Below are 20,602 nucleotides of genomic sequence, written 5' to 3' on the forward strand. Positions count from 1 at the left end.
TCACAAATCATTATGGGTGTTTAAATTCCGCCCATGAACTTGTTTGTTCACCCAAATCAATTTGGCGGATACATTTCCCCCTTTTTACACGAGTGGTTTATAATTTTTGTACCGGGTTAATTTTCAAACCCTTTAAAAAATAAAGTCCTAGGTTAAAACTAAATTAATATTTTTTATTTTTACCAATTCGAAGCTTCCGCCAATCCAAACCAAAATAATTATGGTTTAAAGTATTCTAACCCGAGGCATGGTTTCCTAACCATTCCATATCATATCCCAAAAAAATTCCTTTAATAAGCTTTTCCTATGATGAGAATTCATAACCATTCTCATCAATTATTATTCTGACAGTCCACCCCTTGGACCAAACCCAATAATAAAGTACAATATTGGTACAATTGTACAACATAAAAAAAGTAATGCAATTCTTTCTAAACTATAAATATCTCTAAATCCATTACCTTGAGAATCGAATGAGTATACCGAATTAGAATCTAAACGCTGAATTGGAATCGTATTAGAATGCGGGTTCTTATCTTTATCAAAATACCCTTTATTTGTACCAGATGAAGCTTTTTTGTATTCATCAATGGTTTTAATCATCATCTCAACCTGTGAATCTGAAAATTGTTCATGCAATTCCATCAATTTTTCATGTTCTATCTCTTTGTGTGAATACTCTTTCTGTCTCCTTGATTCATTAACATTTTCTGGTAGTTTAGAAATATCCACCTCTGGAGTTGCATTCCAACCACCATCAAGCATGTTATTCTTCAATGGCACATTAGAAATCGGCGGTGGCCTAGTATGTTTTAGGGTTCCCTCAAAAGTATTTACTTTAGGTTGGCCGAAATACTGTTGAGTTTGTATATCATCAACATGAGTTTGGTTTTGCTCAGCGTTTAATAAACCGTAATTATCGCTGTAGAATCCCAAATTTGGCCCTACCCTATTAAAATTAGCTGCATTACTAGTATTCGAGTAGTATGTTTTGGGTACAGCTTCTTCCGGTTTTGGAAGACCCATTTCCTTTCGTAAAGCATCTACTGCATCTTCAAGTTCCGGTTCTAATCCCATCTCGTATTCATCTATCTCTTCAATGGATGATCCAGAAACACCTTTAATCTCTAATAAATTACCAGAACTATTAAAATTTGAATTGTCCATGAAATTCGTCGGGAGTTTAGGAAGTGTTTGATTATTGATATAAGAAATGGATTGATCAACGGGTGGATAATAAGATGACGTCCGTCTTTGTGGAGGTGTAGATCTTGCGGTTACCATACTTGAAGAATTTACACTACTCATACTTCGATTATTAGAAAGACTCTGATTAGTCCTCACTAATCCAGTATTATCACCATTAAAATCGAGCAACATCGAAGTGGAAACTGTACCTTGAGATTGATGAGCAGAATTTCGATCGTTTTTATTTGAATTATTTGAATCTTTTGACCTTGTTGAACCATAAGAATCTTTTGACCTCCTATTGTTAAAAGCTTGCAATGGCATTTTATTGCGATCAAATTTCAAACTCTTTAGTTTATAATCAGGAGAGGTACCAGAAGATGAGCTCTTAGGTAATGGAGATTCCACAGTAGTCGTCGGTTTAATATGAATTTCATTATCACTCTCACCAGAATACGCATTAATAATTTCTATTGTCTCATCGGTTAATAGAATTGAAGAAACTCTACTATTATTAATTACCCATGAATAGTCGTCTTCAGGAAACACAATATTATTATTATTATCTTCGTCGTCTTCATCGTCTTCTTTATCAAAATTTCTAATTCTTCCATTTGATGGCCTATCTACAGAGGTAACCATCTTTGGGTATCCACTAAGCTATTAACTACCTTTCACCCAGAATACCCACTGAATAAGTATAACTTTATAGTTATATATTTATATATATATATATAAATGCAAAGCTTGCTTGTGGAACAAACTTTTCAAATATGTATACTTCAAAAGGGTGATTCTATTCAATGAAAACGAAATTTACAACTTTCAAAGTTTTATCTTGCTTGTCTATCAATCTATGAAACAATCCATATATTCCTTGCCATACTTCTCCTAATATCAGTACTAAATATAGCGGATCAACTATATATATATATATATATATAGAAAGATAGATAGAGAGTTTAATTTAGAATAAAAGATCGATGAACTTAGATATGGATTAAATTATCCCAATAAGGCTGATCGCTCGTAGAAAAGTCAGCCAAACCAATTAGTATAAAAGAACATTACATCAACTGAATTAGGTGTCCATTTCGAAAATAGTTGAACTGAGATCACCTAACAGTTCTATTATGGCAAAGTGTCCCTCGAAATTCGAAATTCGAAATTCGATCTAGTTTCGCGTTTTTAATTTTTTTAATTTTTAAATAATTCAAAAGTTTCGCGTCAGTCGAAGAGTTCATATATATGGCTTCCGGAGCAATGATTGGACAATATATGGAAGATTGGATCAAATAAAGAAGAAAGTTTAAATTGAATTGTAGGTGCTGTCCGTTACATATCGAATATGTTGATGTGATTGTTGCTGTACAGATCTTATAGTCATAAATCTTCAGAACTGTTTGTTAATACCTTGCTCTTGTTCTAACTAGGAAGATATCGTGGTATAATGATATTTATATATCTATATCTGTATATCATATTAATTTATACAACAATATATAAATATATAAATTCAGGGACTATGTGATTTAAATTTTAAAAGATGGGAAACAAAAATACAATCAATGTGGTAGATCGGATCGGATAATGTAGTTAAGTCTTTAGACTATAATAACGATACATCCCACGTTCTATAGTTCCAAATATTTGATATTCATTTATTTGATCAAAATGTAATCTGTACCTTTGTGTTATCTCACTATCCTCTTTGTCATATATGTATTCTTCTGGATGAAGTTGATAATAGTTCTTTGGTTTATGTTTGTTTAATGTATATGATGTGTTCTGGTTTGAAGTTCCGTTCAAATACGATAGATTATTAGAATGAGAGAAACTCGATTTTAGCAAACTTAATTGTGATCTCCTTCTTTGTAAGTCAGGATTGTTTAAATAATCATCATCGGTTTCCTCAAGCTCTGCTTCATAATCGTTTTGTAATGATAGTTCTTCCTCTCTTGCTTCATTAACTCTTCTGTCAATGGGTTCTAACCGCGATCTAAGAGCCATTGAATGAAGATCGTGTATAGATCTATCCCAGTATAGTGCTCGGAACGTATTCTCACCGCTAGTAGAGACAACTGAACTAGGAATTTCAAGACCTCCTATTTCCATGGCTCTATCATCACCACCACCACTACTAGTGCCATTATTCTCGGTTCTATTAGTTTGTGAATATAAACTTTCAGATGATTCATTAGTGTGCATCAATCTCCAACCACCTGGTGGTAATCTAGGCGTAGTAATTGGAGATGCACTTGTATTAGTTGCAGCGTCACCTTTTCTAGTCAAAAATTGAGAGATAGGTGGTTTGAAATCTCTATAGGATTGTTTTCTTCTAACTGTACTCAATGAAACCAGACCACAACCTAGCATAATCTTTGTCTGGGCAAACTTTAAAAAATCAGGATGCTTAATAATTTCAATTATCTTATTACCTTGTGAATCGTATTTGGTCATGTTAGAGTGCATATCAATACCCTCTTTATTCAAATAAGGATCAACCTTATATAGCCAGTATCTTCTACCATAAGAGGAATCAATATAACATTTCCATTTGACTAACGTGGCTTTACTAATATCTTTAATAATGGAATTTGGGTTTTTATACCTATAAGCAACCAATTCATGTCTGTCATTCATATTTTCAATATTTCTCCAAGCATCGAATGATACTTCAATCGCTACTAAAGATGGAGAACAGGTATAAAGAGCAGGATCTTGTATAGTCCACTTGTTGATATATGTGTTATTAGAGACATTTAAGAATTTTAGTCTTTGAGTGCATGGTTGAAATGCTAATTCGTTCATATCTATATTCAAATTTTTAAATTTATCATTGACATCGATAGTTGGTATAGTATTTTCTGGAGTTAGGAATTGACATAACCTTGTAATCGACACATTATTATCCCTAATACTCAAGCTTTTTAATTTTGGAAAATTACATTTAATAAATTGTAAAGTGTCTTTGCATTTATAATAATATTTTGTTGGAATTACGGATAAATCTTCATCTTCATGTAATGGCATACCACCAATATTCAAATATTGTAATGTTTTATTATGTCCATAACGACACAACTTTTTCAATAGAAACATTGTATGAACTTCGGTCCAAGATGAAGTATGTGGGGAAACCCTTAAATTTAACCACTCTAAGGTTGTTGTATTATCAACATCAGAGATTGCTGGATGATGAGCAAAAAATTCTAGTATTGCTCTTGGAGTCAATTGCAAACACATCGCAAAGGAAATATGAGTTAAATTTTTTAAATGTGGTATTGCGGAAAGAGTTTCATCATCAATTGAAGTGTGTGTTAAATCTAATTTTTGTAATTCCGGTAACATCTTTAAAGTTCTTGTAACAACATAAGGAGGTAAATCTGTACAGTCATTCAAACCTAAACATGTAATTTGATAATTCTCTTTAATAGGCTCATCAATTTGTAAATTCACATCAGAATGATACAGTTTGTCTAATGCAATAATAAAGCTTTCAGTAAATTTACTTCCCGAGCATCCACAGAAATCTAATACACTTAATGGAGTACCAGGTTTAAGAAGAAAATATATAACATTTTCATCTAAATCATCTTGAATATGTTCACAAGCTAAAAATTCTCTCAATTTTGTTTGTGTTAATTCTAAAAATTCCAACAAAGTTTCATTCGTTAAATTTTTAATCATTTTATTCATTTCACCAGTTCTTCCAAGACCAATTGAAGTCAACTCTTGGAAATCTGCAACTTCTACAACATGCCGTATCTCTGTATGCTCTTTTAGTGTATTGAGTAAACTATTAAATCTTTTAGCAGTAGTGAAATTACAGTAACGATATACCAAAATTTTACAGATATGATAAAACCATTTATTAACGGTCAAATTGCTTCTTAAAAATGTCTTTAAATTCTCATTATACTTCTCTGGGCTATTAGGATAATCATTGCTCATAAAATCCCTAAATTGATAGGTGAGTATTTGATAAATGATCTCTGGTGGTATCACAGCCATTAGGAGCTAAATATTATCCCGCTATATATGGTGAAAAGTCCCAGACAAATAACAACAACACTATTTAACAATCACTAACGAGATATTAACAATTCCTTGACGCTATTCAAGTGTACTAAACCTTTCTTTATGTATTAATTCTTTAAGTATCCTTATTTATGTGTTTTATCTGATTTAAAGTTTTAGATGGAATATTTAAAGAAACCGAAATTCTAAACGATGTTTAATCAATGACATTTTTGAAAACCAGAGTGTCACAGATATAAAGATAGATGATAAAGAGACAATATATGGGTTTTATTTGACGACAGTAACTGTGTAATTTGATAAGTTGGTCGGTATCATAATGGATGTAAACGTTTTTAAGCTGTTTAAATACGATTAGATTTGATTAAATTGCCTTAAAGATTTTCTTTAGATGAAAGTTATGCTTACTGACATATATATATGTGGCAGGTATTATTAATTATTTATCTATATTTGTATATTTAAATTATTGGTATCTATATAAACTTAAAAGTCGGTCCGGGTCGTCATCATTATTATTACTATTATTATTATTATTAGTATTATTAGTATTAGTATTAGTATTAGTATTAGTATTAGTATTAGTATTAGTATTAGTATTAGTATTAGTATTAGTATTAGTATTAGTATTAGTATTAGTATTAGTATTAGTATTAGTACTACTACTGTTACTATTATTTTTTTTATTATTATTACTGATTATTATTCTGATTATGATTATGGTTGTGGCTGTGATTATATTATTATAATTGTAGTTGTGATTGCAATTACGAGTATGTGTTTGATTTGTAATATTGCTTGCAATATAGAATATTTTGTGAAAGAGGTAGAGCAAAAATACACCACTACAGTGGAGTTAATATCTCATCATATAACATTTGTTTTAATTTATCCATTGAAAGCAGACTTTCTTCATCTTCATTAGAAGACGGATCCTTTGATTGATTATCAACTTTCCAAAATTCATCATCTTCTAAATTTAATGGTTGGTATACAGGTTCATCTTGTGGATCATGATAGGTTGCCAAATAAGGGTGGTTTAGTGCATCCTCCGCACTAATACGTTTATGTGGATTAAAAGTCAACATTTTTTCTAATAAATCTAAAATACCTGGATTTAATGTATCCTTTTCTCTACCTAATACCATTTCCCAAGGTAGTCTTGATTTAAATGGTAAATTTGCAATGTACTCTTTTGCACGCTTAGATTTTATCTGTTCAAAATCGTCATATGAAGGTGTACCCAATACTTCTAATATTAACCATAGTTGATGATGGTAATCTCTACCAGGGAATAAAGGTTTACCTGAAACCATTTCAGCCAGTATACAACCGCAAGACCAAATATCCATCGCCGTAGTATATTCTTGGAAAGTTAACATAATTTCTGGTGCACGATACCATCTTGTAGCAACATACTCTGTCATGAATCCAACCAAAGTCTCCTTTGAATCACTACTACTTGCTAAACATCTTGAAAGCCCAAAATCACAGATTTTTAAATCACAATTTGAATTCAGAAGCAAATTTGATGGTTTTAAATCTCTATGTATCACTTTTGCACTATGAATTGATTTTAAAGCACGTAATACTTGGTAAGTAAAATATTGAATATGATCATCACTTAAAGGTGTGTTCTTCCTATTGTTATTAACAATAACTTTTTGCAAGTCAGTTTCCATTAGTTCTTGCACAATATAAACAGCATTCAGGTTATCAATTGATATTGGTCTGACTTTATCCAATATACTAATAATATTTTCATGATTATGAAAATATTTTAATAACTTCAATTCACGTAACGTCCTTGTGACAAACATGGTTTTACCAAAAGGTTGAATCTTTTTAATTGCAACTTTTGTTCCTGATGGCTTATGCACTGCTGAACATACAGTACCATAGGCACCTTCACCAATTAGATCAACCAACTGGTAGTGAGAAGGTATATCAAAAGTAATTGTACGTGACATTTCTAATATATACTAGAAAGAATCCAGTAATACTTCAAAGTAAATGAGCAAACAAACTCCAAATTTATAGAGATAATGCTGTTATGTTTTATTCTGAAATCTAGAGCAAACCCATACAGTTTGATATTATAAACCTTTTTCCTAATATATTTACAGATACATATATTTAGATATATATATATGTGTTTAATTAATCGAATTTGATCAATCAAATAATATATCTAAACTTGACAAAGTAAAAGAAAAAGGTATTTGGAGTAATCTATTGCCAAAAATAACCACTGAATAGGAACAATTGATCAATAAGGCACAACAACAAAGGGCTCGTTCCCTTTCTACAAATAAATAAGATCACAAAGGAACAAACCACTAGTACAAATAAGAAAAGTCTATTAACACACCAGCCAACTCTAGAGATATATGTGTATGAAAATGTCCAGATCTAGATCCTGATTCTAACTGCAATAATAATTTCAATTGTAATTTTAATCCAAGTCCAAATTCAAATCCAAATCCAAATCCAACTAAACCCAACTGATAAACCCAAACCAAATATATTGAACTAGTCGAAAAGTACTGTGTTGTTAAAAACTAGAAAGAAACTCAACGATAAAGACTTGAAATAAAAATAGATACCAACTGGACCACCAGGTTGTTCAGTAATGGAAGACAAAAATTAAGCAAACAACAAGAAGAGCAAGAAGAAACCCATTGGTTTCGAGAGAGGGAGAAGAAGGTTAAAGTGATAACAATTGTAAGAAATAAAGGAAAACTACGAACACGTTGAAATCCATTAAGAAGAATGTAATTGAAACATCTTTTTTCATATAAGCAACAAAACATTCTTTAGACACTTCCCATCCAGCATCCAGTTGGATAGTTTAGTTCGTTGCAGCAGTGACTTGACTGGATGAACATCTGATAATAAGATTAATATGTTGCAGTATATGGGAAGGAATGAATAAAACCATTAAATAATCAAACATCAAACTTATCTGTTTGGTTTGGGTTGAAATAGTGGTTAGTTTCTTGAAACTCAGTTTGTAAGGACAAGAGGAGCCTCAAAACTGTACAGAAATTGTGGGTTGAATTTTAATTCATGCAACTCTGGGCATCATTGTCGTTTCAATTACAGTTATAAAAAGGAAATATGGACATATGAGATGTTCGAAGGGTTTGAATGTCTTGTTTTAACTAAATTCTCCATCTGTATCCGTATAAATCGAACTATATAGAAGTAAATGAAACTAAATTTAGAATAATTCATCATATAATACTATATTTCTATGATGATGACGATAATAGGTTACTTGACATTCGGTTATTGAAATAAATCGTTACAGGAGCCACACACATACAAGACTATACACACTTTTACTTGTTGGAATATCGATATTAACGTATAATTATTCAACTTCATTCAGGTTAAATTACAAATTGTCTGATTCATCTCACTTCTTACAGTAGCAATGTCTTGCCTTTTGTAGTTTCGATTCCTTTTTTCCCTTCTTGATCCGATTTCGATCTCGATCTCGATTTCGATTTCAAATTCAAATTATACGTACATTTCGAAATGAATAAACTATACTAAAAGGCTCATTTTCAATATTATACTCTGTCAGATCATCAATTGAGAAGATGTTATAGAAAGTAACCCATTGTTTTGCGCCTTCTTAACCTATCAATAGAATACATTCCAGTCATGTCTTCTATATTATCTCAAAAGTTAAAAGTTGCTCTTATTCAATTAGCAGGTTCAAAACCAGATAAATCTGCCAATTTGCAAAGAGCTGCAAAATTTATTGAAAAGGCTTTAATCGATCAACCTGATACCAAAATTGTAGTTTTGCCAGAATGTTTTAATTCTCCTTATGCTGTTGATAAATTTAGAGAATATTCAGAAATCATTACACCAGATTCTATGTCCATTAAATTTTTATCAAATTTGGCTTCAAAATTTAATATTTATTTAATTGGTGGTTCTATACCTGAATTAGATCCAAGCACTGATAAAATTTATAACACTTCAATCGTTTTTGATAACCGTGGTAAACTAATAGGAACTCATAGAAAGGCACATTTATTTGATGTCGATATACCAAATGGTATTACGTTTAAAGAAAGCGAAACTTTAAGTAGTGGTGATAATGCTACTACTCTAGACACCAAATTTGGTAAAATTGGTCTTGGAATCTGTTATGACATGAGGTTCCCTGAACTTGCAATGTTGAGTGCTCGTAAAGGCGCTTTCGCAATGATATACCCAAGTGCATTTAATACAGTCACCGGCCCTATGCATTGGCATTTATTGGCTAGATCTCGTGCTGTTGATAATCAAATATATACAATGCTATGTTCTCCAGCAAGAGATAACAATAGTTCATACAAAGCTTATGGTCATTCACTTGTAGTTAATCCAAGAGGTGATATAATAGCTGAAGCTGGAGAAGGAGAAGAGATCATTTATGCAGAACTAGACCCGAATGAAATTGATACGTTCAGACAAGGTGTTCCTGTCACTAAGCAAAGGAGGTTCGATATCTATCCTGATGTTAACAAATGACTTCAATAGAGACATTTTTATTCGTCATTCTCTGACACCAAATATATATATTAATATATATGCATATATATTTATCTGCTATTATTCATGATTCAAAAAAATAGAAATTTTTAGAGAAGAACAGTATCAAACCTTGCAGTAATATGTAGTATTTCATCTTTTTTCAATGTTCAATGTGGTATAAAATAGGTTAGTCTCCTCTTAAATCTAATGGGAAGAAATATCGACGTTTGTGTTAACAATCAGCACAATTTAGGACACATTTTTTATTACGGTTTAATCGATACTTAAGATACTTCGAATATAAAATAAAAGGAAATTCATTGCTTCTCAAAAAGAACTAATTTTTGCTTTATCCTTAGTTACTTTATTCTTACGTTACCACATTATAAGCAATTGTTACATGCTATAGTTATAAAAAGTGAAAATTTAGGAACAAATTTAAAATTTTTGTCAAACCACGGTAACAAATATATTAAATTAAAACAAAAGAAGATTAACTAGTGAAGAGCTTCTCAAATAAGTGTAAATGTGTTTGGCAATTTTTCGTGGAAATTATTTGGAGTCAATTTTAGTCTATCAAAAACAACTTAATTGTTTCTTCCAAAACAAAAAGTTATATGGCAACTTGGCCGAGTGGTTAAGGCGAAAGATTAGAAATCTTTTGGGCTCTGCCCGCGCAGGTTCGAGTCCTGCAGTTGTCGAATTTTTTGCATAATTTTTGTTTTTATAGAAAAAGCCCAAAAATTGTGTTATTTTTAGTATATATATTTATTATAGTTTATAGATAAGAGGGCAAAACACGATAAATGAGGTTAAATGTCATATTCGTATAGAGAGGTTTATTAAATATATCAAGTTCAAATATATAGAAACATGATTGTTTAAAACAATTCTAATTTTTAGTTTTAAAATTTTATTACAATTAAAGTCAGCATTATATATAATTATTAAATATATCTATTGATTAATAAAAATATAGTTATATGATTACTTCTTTTAATTTTAATTTTTAATAAAAAGAATAATTTAATCGCACTTAGTGATACTATTTCGTCAGTCTGATAGACACTCTTCTATCCAATCAATTAAAATTCCAAATAGTAACTATTACCTTTGAAAATAGCAGCTTTATATTCTTGATCAATTTCTTTTATTCAATTTCAAATCTTAATTCAAATAAAGACAAAAAAAATTTCTCTGATTAATATTATTAAAATTATTAATATCGTTATGATTATTATGATTATGATTATTAGTCGTATTTTTTTTTTAAGTTTTTTAAATTTTAATGTGGTTTAATTTAGTTTATTTGTTAAAATTTCATTTTTAAAACAATCGAAACTTCATTTACTTAACTAATTTGAGCACGACCAGTAATACCTGGGATTGAAATTCTTAATCTATGAGTTAATGGTAATTTTGGTACGATACCAGCTAATATAGTAATAGTAATGTTTAAAATGAATAAGTTTAAACTGTAATGACCGTAATGAGTACTTAATAGAACCAATGCAATTGGTACTAACAATAAAAACTTTCTTGCAGGAGTATATAAAGTTTCATTATTAATCTGTTCCCACATAGTTAAATTATCATAAGCACCACCGTTGAAATCGAATGGTGTACCTTTAATCATATGAAACATTACATAGGAACCAATGACATAGGTTAAATTCGTTAAGGTCCAAGCCCATGAATTATTTAAACCAGGTAATAAGTTATAGAAGATCTTCAATAGTATGATGATTACTATATGGATGAACCAAGCACCTCTTTGATCCACCCAAGTAGCATTCATATTTGGTAACATTTGTTGATCATTTTCATCTTCGAAAGTTTCAGGTTCGACATGGGATATTATGGAAGAAGAACGTTTTCTTCTATGATCTTTGACAGGTTCAGGTTCCAATTGATCAGTACCTGAAGAGATGTTATTGCTATTAATAGTAGTACTACTTAAATTTGAGTTTTCGTTTGAATATGATGGGAATGGTTTTAAATAGTTGTTGCTATTATCATCTATGAGGGAGTTACTTAAACTAGTTGATCTTTTTCTTGTTGATGGAGACATTTCAGGGAAAATAATATTAATTGCTGATTGGTATAGAATATAAAATGTTGTATAAGTGTTTGTATGGTTGGGATATTCGATTAATCAAAACCAGAAGAAAAAATTATCCGTATTAAGGGAGGGAACAGAAAAGGGAGTGAAATAGTTAACTTTTTAATTGGAATGTATACAATGGAACAAACCTGTTTGATCAGACAAATGTAAATATATATATATAAAATCTAAACGTATTGCTTGAAATACGTTTACTATCTTTTCAATTAAGTGATAATAATAGCTTTTGCCTCAGAACTCCTTTTGAAAAACAGTCTAGTATGCTATAGTATGCTATAAATTGTATATATAAATTGTAAATTTTAATGTAAATGTAATTGTGATCTAAAGTCGAATAGAACAGTGCAGAATAGTGTAGAATACAATACGACAATATGGGAAAGATTATAAAATGTTTTAATTTTACTGAATAGCATAGAACAGCATAGAATAGAAGAGAACAGCTAGTAAGTATAAGCATTCGAAGAGAGAGAAAATATCAAAGCAGAAAAGAGAGAGGATTTAAGAACCAGAAGGAGGGTTAGACTACAGGTAATGACGATATCTACAAATGATAATGATAGCAATCTACAACAGTATAACTATAGCATGGTAAAAGGTATAGATCAGATTGGTTAGAGGTACAAGAGTAGAGAGCAGAGAGATGTAGATAGTTTCGAAATCCAATCCAATAATTATTCAGTGGTGGTGGTGGTGGTGGTGGTGGAAGTGGAAGTGTAAGAGGATTTAGGAAAAGGAAAGACAGCAGGGTTGAATATAAAAGCTATGGTGAGCAAGAACGTTTGAGATGATGTTTGTAGTGAGAGAGCGTAAGGGTATGCAGGATGTCGTCGCACTGTATCCGTCAATTGGCTAATTAGTCAGCTGGGCAACCAAGAAACGAGTTAATCTTGTTACGTTAAGAGAGGTGACATTGCTCTGGGCACAACTCTGCTTTGCTTGCTTAGCTTTGCTTGCTTTCTTTTTTACCTATATGCCACTTCTAAAATCAATTGAACAGTGACAAGATATATATTCAATGCAATATATATATATATATGAACTCAGCCATTGATTTCGATTAGTTAGATTAATTGGTAGGGCAGAGTTGGGATAGTTTGTTAAGATTTAATGGAACTCGGTGGTGGTACTTGTTGTAGCTGTGGGCAACATCTGTAGTGAACGTAGGATTTATACAACTTTTTCTCTCTTTCTCTTTCTCGTTTGGGCAAACTTACCCGGTTTCGTAGATACGTACCCAGAGAAGCTGTTGGTAAGTTCCCAACAGTTCGAACATGAACATGAACATGAACATGAACATGTGATTCCGTGGATCATACAATACTATATTCTCTTTCTCTCTCTCTCTCAATCTCTGTCCTAGACCCAACTATAGCTTTTCAATTTTTTCAGTCTTTTCGAACGTATTCACAACAGTAACACTGACCTACACCAACAGAACACTGCTTTCTATTCTGGTTGCACACTTATATCCTTTACTCAGTGCCATCCACTCACAGTAATCACTATTAACAGGAGTTTTATCCAATAGTACAGTACACAGCTACAATTCCTTTACTTAGCAATGGAAAAAGACCGTAAACCTCTAGTAACACACACATTCATAGTAGTCTCTCTCTTATACAGTCTGCTGATGCTAGACTCTAACTACTAGATATGTGAGTGCATGTATCAAGGATATTGGTATGTGAAAGCAAGAGTGAGAAACTGTTGGTATTAATTTCCTCTGTTTCACTGCCAGTATCTGTTCTGTCACTAGCGGTCTGTGATACTCTGTGCAAGATAAGTTATTAGTATAGCGTAAAACTCTCACATACGTTAAACCAAGGTTAGTATAGTTCCTTTAGATACCGTTTGGTTGTAGAAAAAGGGAGGGAAATAAGATATCTTTTTTATTGGGAAGGAAGAAAAAAACATCCCATAAAATGGCCCACCTAACAAATCAAGTAAAATATTAACCCACCCAACCTATTCCATCCATCCCAACCAATTTCCCTTCTTGTATCTTTCTTTGCTTGTTTTATTCTCAGACATATGCCCAACAAGCCAAATTAATAGTTTCGAATTTAATCAATCGATCAGATCACACAAAGATCAATCATTCACACACACAAGTTTTTATATATATATATATATATATACCTATACCCTGAATCATTCAAGATACTGGATTACATTATATTACATTATCATTACACCGAATCTGATCCAATCCAATCTAATCGAATCGAACACAAAATGGTCTCTCAACTATTTGAAGAAAAGGCTAAACAAGTCAATGAATTACCAACCCAACCAGCTCAAGCTGAAATGCTAGAGCTATATGGTCTATACAAACAAGCTACAGTTGGTGACAATACAAACCCATCAAGACCTGGTATTTTTGCATTAAAGGATAGAGCCAAATGGGATGCTTGGGAAAAATTAAAGGGTAAGCCTTCTGAAGAAGCTGAAAAGGAATACATCGAGTTGGTAGACTCTTTGATTGCCAAATACAATTGATCTTATCCTTTTTAAGACAATTACAATTTATCATGACACTATACTTCAGCTGAGCAATAGATAATATGACTTAATTTATATTATTTTAATTTATTTTAGTTTAATTCAGTTTAATTTAATAATATCTGTCCAACTTATTTTATTATGTGTATATAAATGCTATGTATACTATGCCATGTGTTCTTGTGTATGCTGAATCAATGACTTTATGGTCTTATGAACTGGAATGGACTATATAGGTTATATATATGATATGTCCTTGCAAGTATCTGTGTAGGTATCTAAGTATTATTTAAGATCGGAAATACATCACATATAACGGGGAACGTAAACAATGACACGATTACAAACGAAAAAAAAATATCAAAATCTTTAAATTCCAAATTGTTCTTTAAACTTCTCTAAAAAGTTTTTCCTTTAAAACTACAAGTTGCTTTTATGGTTCTATCAGCAATTAACATCCGCATCCACTCATCACAATCCGTTCATAGTCAACTTTATCTACACCACTTCAACTGTTTATTGGGATTATATTTGAAATTCATCATTTCAATTCATATCTTTCATTCAGACTAACAAGGTTTTTTTTTTAAAAGGAATATAATATATATATATATACAGAACCTAACTCATCGAGTAGTGGGTCTTTACACTTTGTTAATATAAATTTAAAGGGATTATTCTAAACACGAGTACAGGTGCACACCTAATACACATACACCTATATATACTCGTATTTGGAACATCATACTCGAAAAATAGGAAAACGTTAAAAACTGTTTATTGTGATACCCTTTTAAACCACAGTTTTTGTAATACATTCCCATTGAATTTAATTGTATTTTAATTTCAATTTTAATCCTAAAGTGATAGCGGTTTAACAAACTATATTCAAAAAGAAGAAAGAAAAAAAAAATTATTTTATCTATTTTTAATAACAATAATAATATAATAATGTCTGTGGTAGAATTCTCTCAATTATTAGAAAACTCTATTTTAAATCCTGATCAAAATATAAGAATTCAAAGTGAGACTCAATTAAAAAAATTATCAAATGATGATTTTTTAACTTTTGCTCAATTATCCTCACAAATTTTAATAGATGAAGACACAAATATTAAAGTAGAATCAAAAATTTTATCAGCATTAAATTTTAAGAACGAATTGTCTTCAAAAGATTCAATTAAAAATCAACAATTCAAGCAACGTTGGCTAACCATTATCGATTCAAATACAAGATCACAAATCAAATCAGTCATAATAAACTCACTATTCACAAATGAATCCCGTGTCTCTTCAGCAATAGCCCAACTAATAGCTGCTATAGCGGATATCGAACTACCTGTAGGTGAATGGCCAGACTTGTTGAAAATTATGGTGGAAAACACAAACCCTAATAAACCTGAAAACGTCAAAAGAGCCTTCCTATTGACTTTGGGTTATATTTGCGAATCAGCAGATCCAAATAGTTCTGTATTAGTTTCAAACTCAAATGATATTTTAATCTCTATTGCTCAAGGTGCTCAAGCTTCAGAACCTTCAAAAATCGTTAGATTAACCGCTTTGAATGCTTTGGCAGATTCTTTAACTTTTATCAAAAACAATATGGATAGAGAAGGTGAGAGAAATTATTTGATGCAGGTTGTTTGTGAAGCCACCCAAAGTGATGACACTGACATCCAAGCTGCTGCTTTCGGTTGTTTATGTAAAATAATGTCTCAGTACTATGCTTACATGAAACATTATATGGAACAGGCTCTATACGCTTTAACCTTATCAACAATGAAATCGACCAATGATAAAGTCGCTTCAATGGCTGTAGAATTCTGGTCCACAATTTGTGAAGAAGAAATTGATATTGCTTATGAATTATCTCAATTCCCTGAATCTCCTTTCCAAAGCTTTAACTTTGCTTTGACCTCTTTGAAGGAAGTGGTTCCAAACTTGTTGTTATTATTAACCAGACAAAACGAAGACCCAGATGATGACGATTGGAATGTTTCAATGTCAGCTGGTGCCTGTTTACAATTGTTTGCTCAAAACTGTGGAAATTACGTCTTAGAACCTGTTCTAGAATTTGTCGAACAAAACATAACAAATAATGATTGGAGATACCGTGAAGCAGCTGTGATGGCTTTTGGTTCCATTTTAGATGGTCCTGACAGAGAACAAAGAATCTATTACGTTCATCAAGCTTTACCTGCTATTTTGACTTTAACTAGTGATAAGGCATTACCTGTTAAGGAAACTGCCGCATGGTGTATTGGTAGAATTGCTGACTTAGTAATTGAATCAATTGATTCTCAAGCTCATTTACCAGGTGTCATTGAAGCATGTTTAGTCGGTTTAAGCGACCATTCTAAAGTTGCAGCAAATTGTTCATGGACTATTATTAATCTTGTTGAGCAATTGGCAGACCTACAACCATCTCCAATTTACAATTACTACCAAGTATTAGTTTATGCTTTAATTAATGCTGCAAACGCAACTGACAATGAAAATAACGCCCGTACTTCTGCATTCTCAGCTTTAGCCACTATGGTAGAATATGCTACTGATTCTGTAGCAGAAGTTTCTGCTTCTATCTCAACTTTTATTATGGATAAATTAGGACAAACAATGAATGTAAATGAAGAGCAATTAAGTTTGGAAGATAAACAAAGTTTACAAGAACTTCAATCAAGCATCTTAACTGTATTGGCTGCTGTAATTAGAAAAAGTCCATCAAGTGTTGAATCAGTATCAGATATGCTAATGGATCTATTCTTAAAATTGTTAGACAAGAAAGATTCTTCGTATATCGATGATGATGTATTTTATGCAATTTCTGCGTTGGCATCTTCATTAGGTAAGAATTTCGAAAAGTATTTGGAAACTTTCTCACCATATCTAGTCAATGCGTTAAACCAAGTCGATTCACAAGTATCAATCACTGCAGTTGGATTTATTTCTGATATTTCCAATTCACTAGAAGAAGATTTCAAAAAATATGCCTCCGCATTTATGAATGTATTGGGGCAAATGATTTCTTCCACAAATGCTAGAAAGGACTTACAACCTGCAGTCTTAAGTGTGTTTGGTGATATTGCAGCTAATATCGGTACTGATTTTGTTCCATATTTGAATGAGGTTATGACTCTATGTGTAACAGCACAAAACAGCGAACCAGAAAACGGTACTTTAGAAGCTTTAGATTATCATATGAAGATTTTAGAGTCTGTTTTAGATGCCTACGTGGGTATTGTTGCTGGCCTACATAGCGACCAACAATCTCTGTACCCATTTGTTGGTACAATCTTCCAATTCTTGGCTAAGGTAGCTGAAGAACCGCAATTAGCAGGTCATGACTCTACAGCCAGATCTGCTGTTGGTTTAATTGGTGACATCTCATCCATGTATCCAGATGGTTCTATCAAGCAATTCTTTACTCAAGATTGGGTTACTGAGTTCGTTAAAAAGACTAGAACAAATAAAACATTTAGTCAATCGACTAAAGATACCGCAAGATGGGCAAGAGAACAACAAAAACTTCAATTATCCTATTGAAGAGTAAATTGTTTTCAATTACTGTAACCTTTTTTTTCCTCTCAAGATCAACTAAACAAGATAAGAAACTAAACATTTCTCCATGTCTTATAGAATTATTTTTCTTATTATCATTTTCATCTCCATCTTCATTTTATTTTCCTTACTGCCCTTTCCTCTTTTTTGTTTTGTCATCATTTTGATTATTTTTTCTATTTTTTTTTTATCCTCCTAACTTCTCTTTTTTAAAGGTTAAGACACTATTTTTATAATTAGTATCTTAGCCATCCTCTGCATTTTTTCATTTAATACTTTATTTTAATTATTTTAGCACTTATATGTTTTCTGTCTTTCATTTTTTTTTTTCCCTCTCTTTGTTCTTTTTTTTTTTTTTTTTTTTTCCAGCTTATGGATTTTTCAACATTAGACATTCTATCAATGACTTCATCTGTATATACATTATTAAATCCTGAACCAATTGAACATCAATGTTTTCTGTTGTGCTACTTATATGGAGGTTCTAGGAGGCTATTCCGTAAATATTTATACTAACAACTTAAATTTTCTTGATATCCCACAATAGAACCCTAGTCAGCTTCACTCATCGGTTTTCATTTTTTTGGCTAATTAAGCTTTTAATCTTGTTAAAATTTAAAATTTAAAAATAAAATAAAAAAATCTGAACAATAAGGATAAGAACTTTAAATATACAGATGCTTGACTATATCTTTTGTAATGTTTCTTGATGTTGAGGTAACCCTGAGGACAAATTAATGAGAAGTTACATTTTCTAGTGGTAATCTTGTTTAATTGATAAATTTTTCTGTGTTTAAAAAGAGATCTTACTGAGTTTTTTTTTTTACAAATTTTAAGTTATAGAATAGCATTAATTTATCAATTTGCATCATGAATGTATCAGTCATCGACAACCCATATCTAATCCCCTTTGATGATACCTATATATTGTACGATGCCAGAGATCCAATTTCATTTATAAGTGCATATTTCTCATTATTACCAGTAGGTGTATTGGTATTTTACTTATCATGGTTTATTACCACTAGAGAAATGGAAGCTTGTATCATTGCAGGAGGACAAGTAGCTAACGAAATATTTAACAATATCATAAAAAATATAATTAAACAGCCTAGACCGTATTCATTTGGAGAAACATTTCAAAATGGTACCATGAGATCAGGGTATGGTATGCCAAGTGCACACTCGCAATTTATGGGGTTCTTCTTCGTATATACTAGTTTAAGGTTTGCTTTAAGATGGAAGGGATTAAATCAAGTTAAAAGAATGGCAGGTATAATTACTATGGGGACATTGGCATTTATGGTATGTTTTTCTCGAGTGTATTTAAAATATCATACGTTAGAACAAGTATTAGTCGGATTTTCAATTGGACTGGTATCAGGATCATCATATTTTTTCATTGTTGGAATATTAAGAGAGATTGGGATATTGGAATGGGTATTACAGTTGGGGATTTGTAAAATGTTATATATGAAAGACTCATGTAATCTCGCACCTATCACTTTAAAGGAAGAATACGAAATGTATTTAGCTAGAGTTGAACCGATTGCTAATAAAAGCAAGAGCGATGTCAAGGATAAGACCAAAATGAATAAAAACCAATAGTGGAATTTTGCACAGATTAACATATTGCTATTGATATACTCCCAGTATCACTGACAATGGATTGAGACGGTAACATAATAACAGTAGTAACAAAAATAAAAGTAATGATAATAATATTGCCAACAATAATGGTAAGAACAACAATAACAGCAACGGCTCTATTGCATATAACTCATAGATTCATATTATATATTTAGAAACGTATAGTTAATAGACAAACACACGTGATCATGCATATTCGTTACCGATACCAATCACATGATATTCACATGACCTGGTCATGTTTCATCTTTCCCATCCGCTCCTCCCATATATTACAAACAAGATGTTATTAGTAATTATCTCAAATAACAAAAATAAACAAAAACCGACAACACAACATTTACCTCACAAGAATACCCACTTCTGCAGTTTAAGAACATCAACTTTTCCAAGAAAGATGCAACATTATACAAATTTTACAAATTCTACATATCAATTATTTAACTCAGAGACAATTTTAAGATATAATTACAAAGATAAAATATTAACGCATCGGCAAAAAATTCAAGACATACCCCAGGAACTGAATCGAGTTCAGCCGTATATTACCGTTTAATCAGCGCAAACAACCGACACTGTCCCCCTTCTTCCTTGACCTCAAAAAGAATCAAAAAATGGATTTTTCAATCATTAAATCATAGTGAGCAGTATAAGGTTCTGATATTCCAAACTTGAAACAAATCCACTCACTGAAGTTTCATAACAGTCTTATCTCATCAACCATCAGCATTAAAATGCACTTGTAGCTTTGATAACAAGAAAAACCACTTCTGCATGAGGGGTAGGGTACAAGAAAAACACTACAATAGAATAGAAGAGAATATAATGCCTTTGACTATTCATTCTATTACAAAGTATATACAAAATGCTCACACCAAGAATTGAAACCTTCTAGTCTAACCCACACTCCTTTCGACAACTACATTAAGGAGTATTGTTATGTAAGGCTGTTTTTTTTTTGCATTTCTTACTTTTAATTACTGCATAACATATAACAAA

General features: G+C 31.4%; 8 protein-coding genes and 1 non-coding gene across 9 annotated transcripts; 5 read left to right on the forward strand and 4 right to left on the reverse strand.

Moving 5' to 3' along the window:
* Positions 1-339: 339 nt before the first annotated feature.
* Kpol_499p1 (uncharacterized protein) lies at positions 340-1,830 on the reverse strand (the record flags this gene model as incomplete). The annotated part of the gene is made up of 1 exon (XM_001643781.1): positions 340-1,830. The coding sequence occupies one exon, from the start codon at positions 1,828-1,830 to the stop codon at positions 340-342; it is 1,491 nt and encodes a 496-aa protein (XP_001643831.1).
* A 954-nt stretch (positions 1,831-2,784) lies between these two features.
* On the reverse strand, positions 2,785-5,202 carry LUG1 (Lug1p; the record flags this gene model as incomplete). Its single annotated transcript, XM_001643782.1, has 1 exon — positions 2,785-5,202. One exon carries the CDS (start codon positions 5,200-5,202, stop codon positions 2,785-2,787), a length of 2,418 nt encoding a protein of 805 aa, XP_001643832.1.
* An 872-nt stretch (positions 5,203-6,074) lies between these two features.
* KSS1 (mitogen-activated serine/threonine-protein kinase KSS1) lies at positions 6,075-7,199 on the reverse strand (the record flags this gene model as incomplete). The annotated part of the gene is made up of 1 exon (XM_001643783.1): positions 6,075-7,199. One exon carries the CDS (start codon positions 7,197-7,199, stop codon positions 6,075-6,077), a length of 1,125 nt encoding a protein of 374 aa, XP_001643833.1.
* Positions 7,200-8,901: 1,702 nt separating this feature from the next.
* NIT3 (putative hydrolase) lies at positions 8,902-9,762 on the forward strand (the record flags this gene model as incomplete). The annotated part of the gene is made up of 1 exon (XM_001643784.1): positions 8,902-9,762. One exon carries the CDS (start codon positions 8,902-8,904, stop codon positions 9,760-9,762), a length of 861 nt encoding a protein of 286 aa, XP_001643834.1.
* A 622-nt stretch (positions 9,763-10,384) lies between these two features.
* Positions 10,385-10,466, forward strand: Kpol_499trna1. The gene has a single exon. It is a non-coding gene; the product is annotated as a tRNA-Ser (tRNA).
* A 650-nt stretch (positions 10,467-11,116) lies between these two features.
* Kpol_499p5 (uncharacterized protein) lies at positions 11,117-11,836 on the reverse strand (the record flags this gene model as incomplete). Its single annotated transcript, XM_001643785.1, has 1 exon — positions 11,117-11,836. The coding sequence occupies one exon, from the start codon at positions 11,834-11,836 to the stop codon at positions 11,117-11,119; it is 720 nt and encodes a 239-aa protein (XP_001643835.1).
* A 2,292-nt stretch (positions 11,837-14,128) lies between these two features.
* Positions 14,129-14,392, forward strand: ACB1 (long-chain fatty acid transporter ACB1; the record flags this gene model as incomplete). The annotated part of the gene is made up of 1 exon (XM_001643786.1): positions 14,129-14,392. The coding sequence occupies one exon, from the start codon at positions 14,129-14,131 to the stop codon at positions 14,390-14,392; it is 264 nt and encodes an 87-aa protein (XP_001643836.1).
* A 954-nt stretch (positions 14,393-15,346) lies between these two features.
* Positions 15,347-17,938, forward strand: KAP95 (karyopherin beta; the record flags this gene model as incomplete). The annotated part of the gene is made up of 1 exon (XM_001643787.1): positions 15,347-17,938. One exon carries the CDS (start codon positions 15,347-15,349, stop codon positions 17,936-17,938), a length of 2,592 nt encoding a protein of 863 aa, XP_001643837.1.
* An 885-nt stretch (positions 17,939-18,823) lies between these two features.
* CAX4 (dolichyldiphosphatase) lies at positions 18,824-19,561 on the forward strand (the record flags this gene model as incomplete). The annotated part of the gene is made up of 1 exon (XM_001643788.1): positions 18,824-19,561. The coding sequence occupies one exon, from the start codon at positions 18,824-18,826 to the stop codon at positions 19,559-19,561; it is 738 nt and encodes a 245-aa protein (XP_001643838.1).
* Positions 19,562-20,602: the final 1,041 nt, after the last annotated feature.

This window comes from Vanderwaltozyma polyspora, genomic scaffold, assembly GCF_000150035.1.
Source record: "Vanderwaltozyma polyspora DSM 70294 KpolScaffold499 genomic scaffold, whole genome shotgun sequence".
In the NCBI taxonomy this organism is placed as follows: Eukaryota; Fungi; Ascomycota; class Saccharomycetes; order Saccharomycetales; family Saccharomycetaceae; genus Vanderwaltozyma; species Vanderwaltozyma polyspora.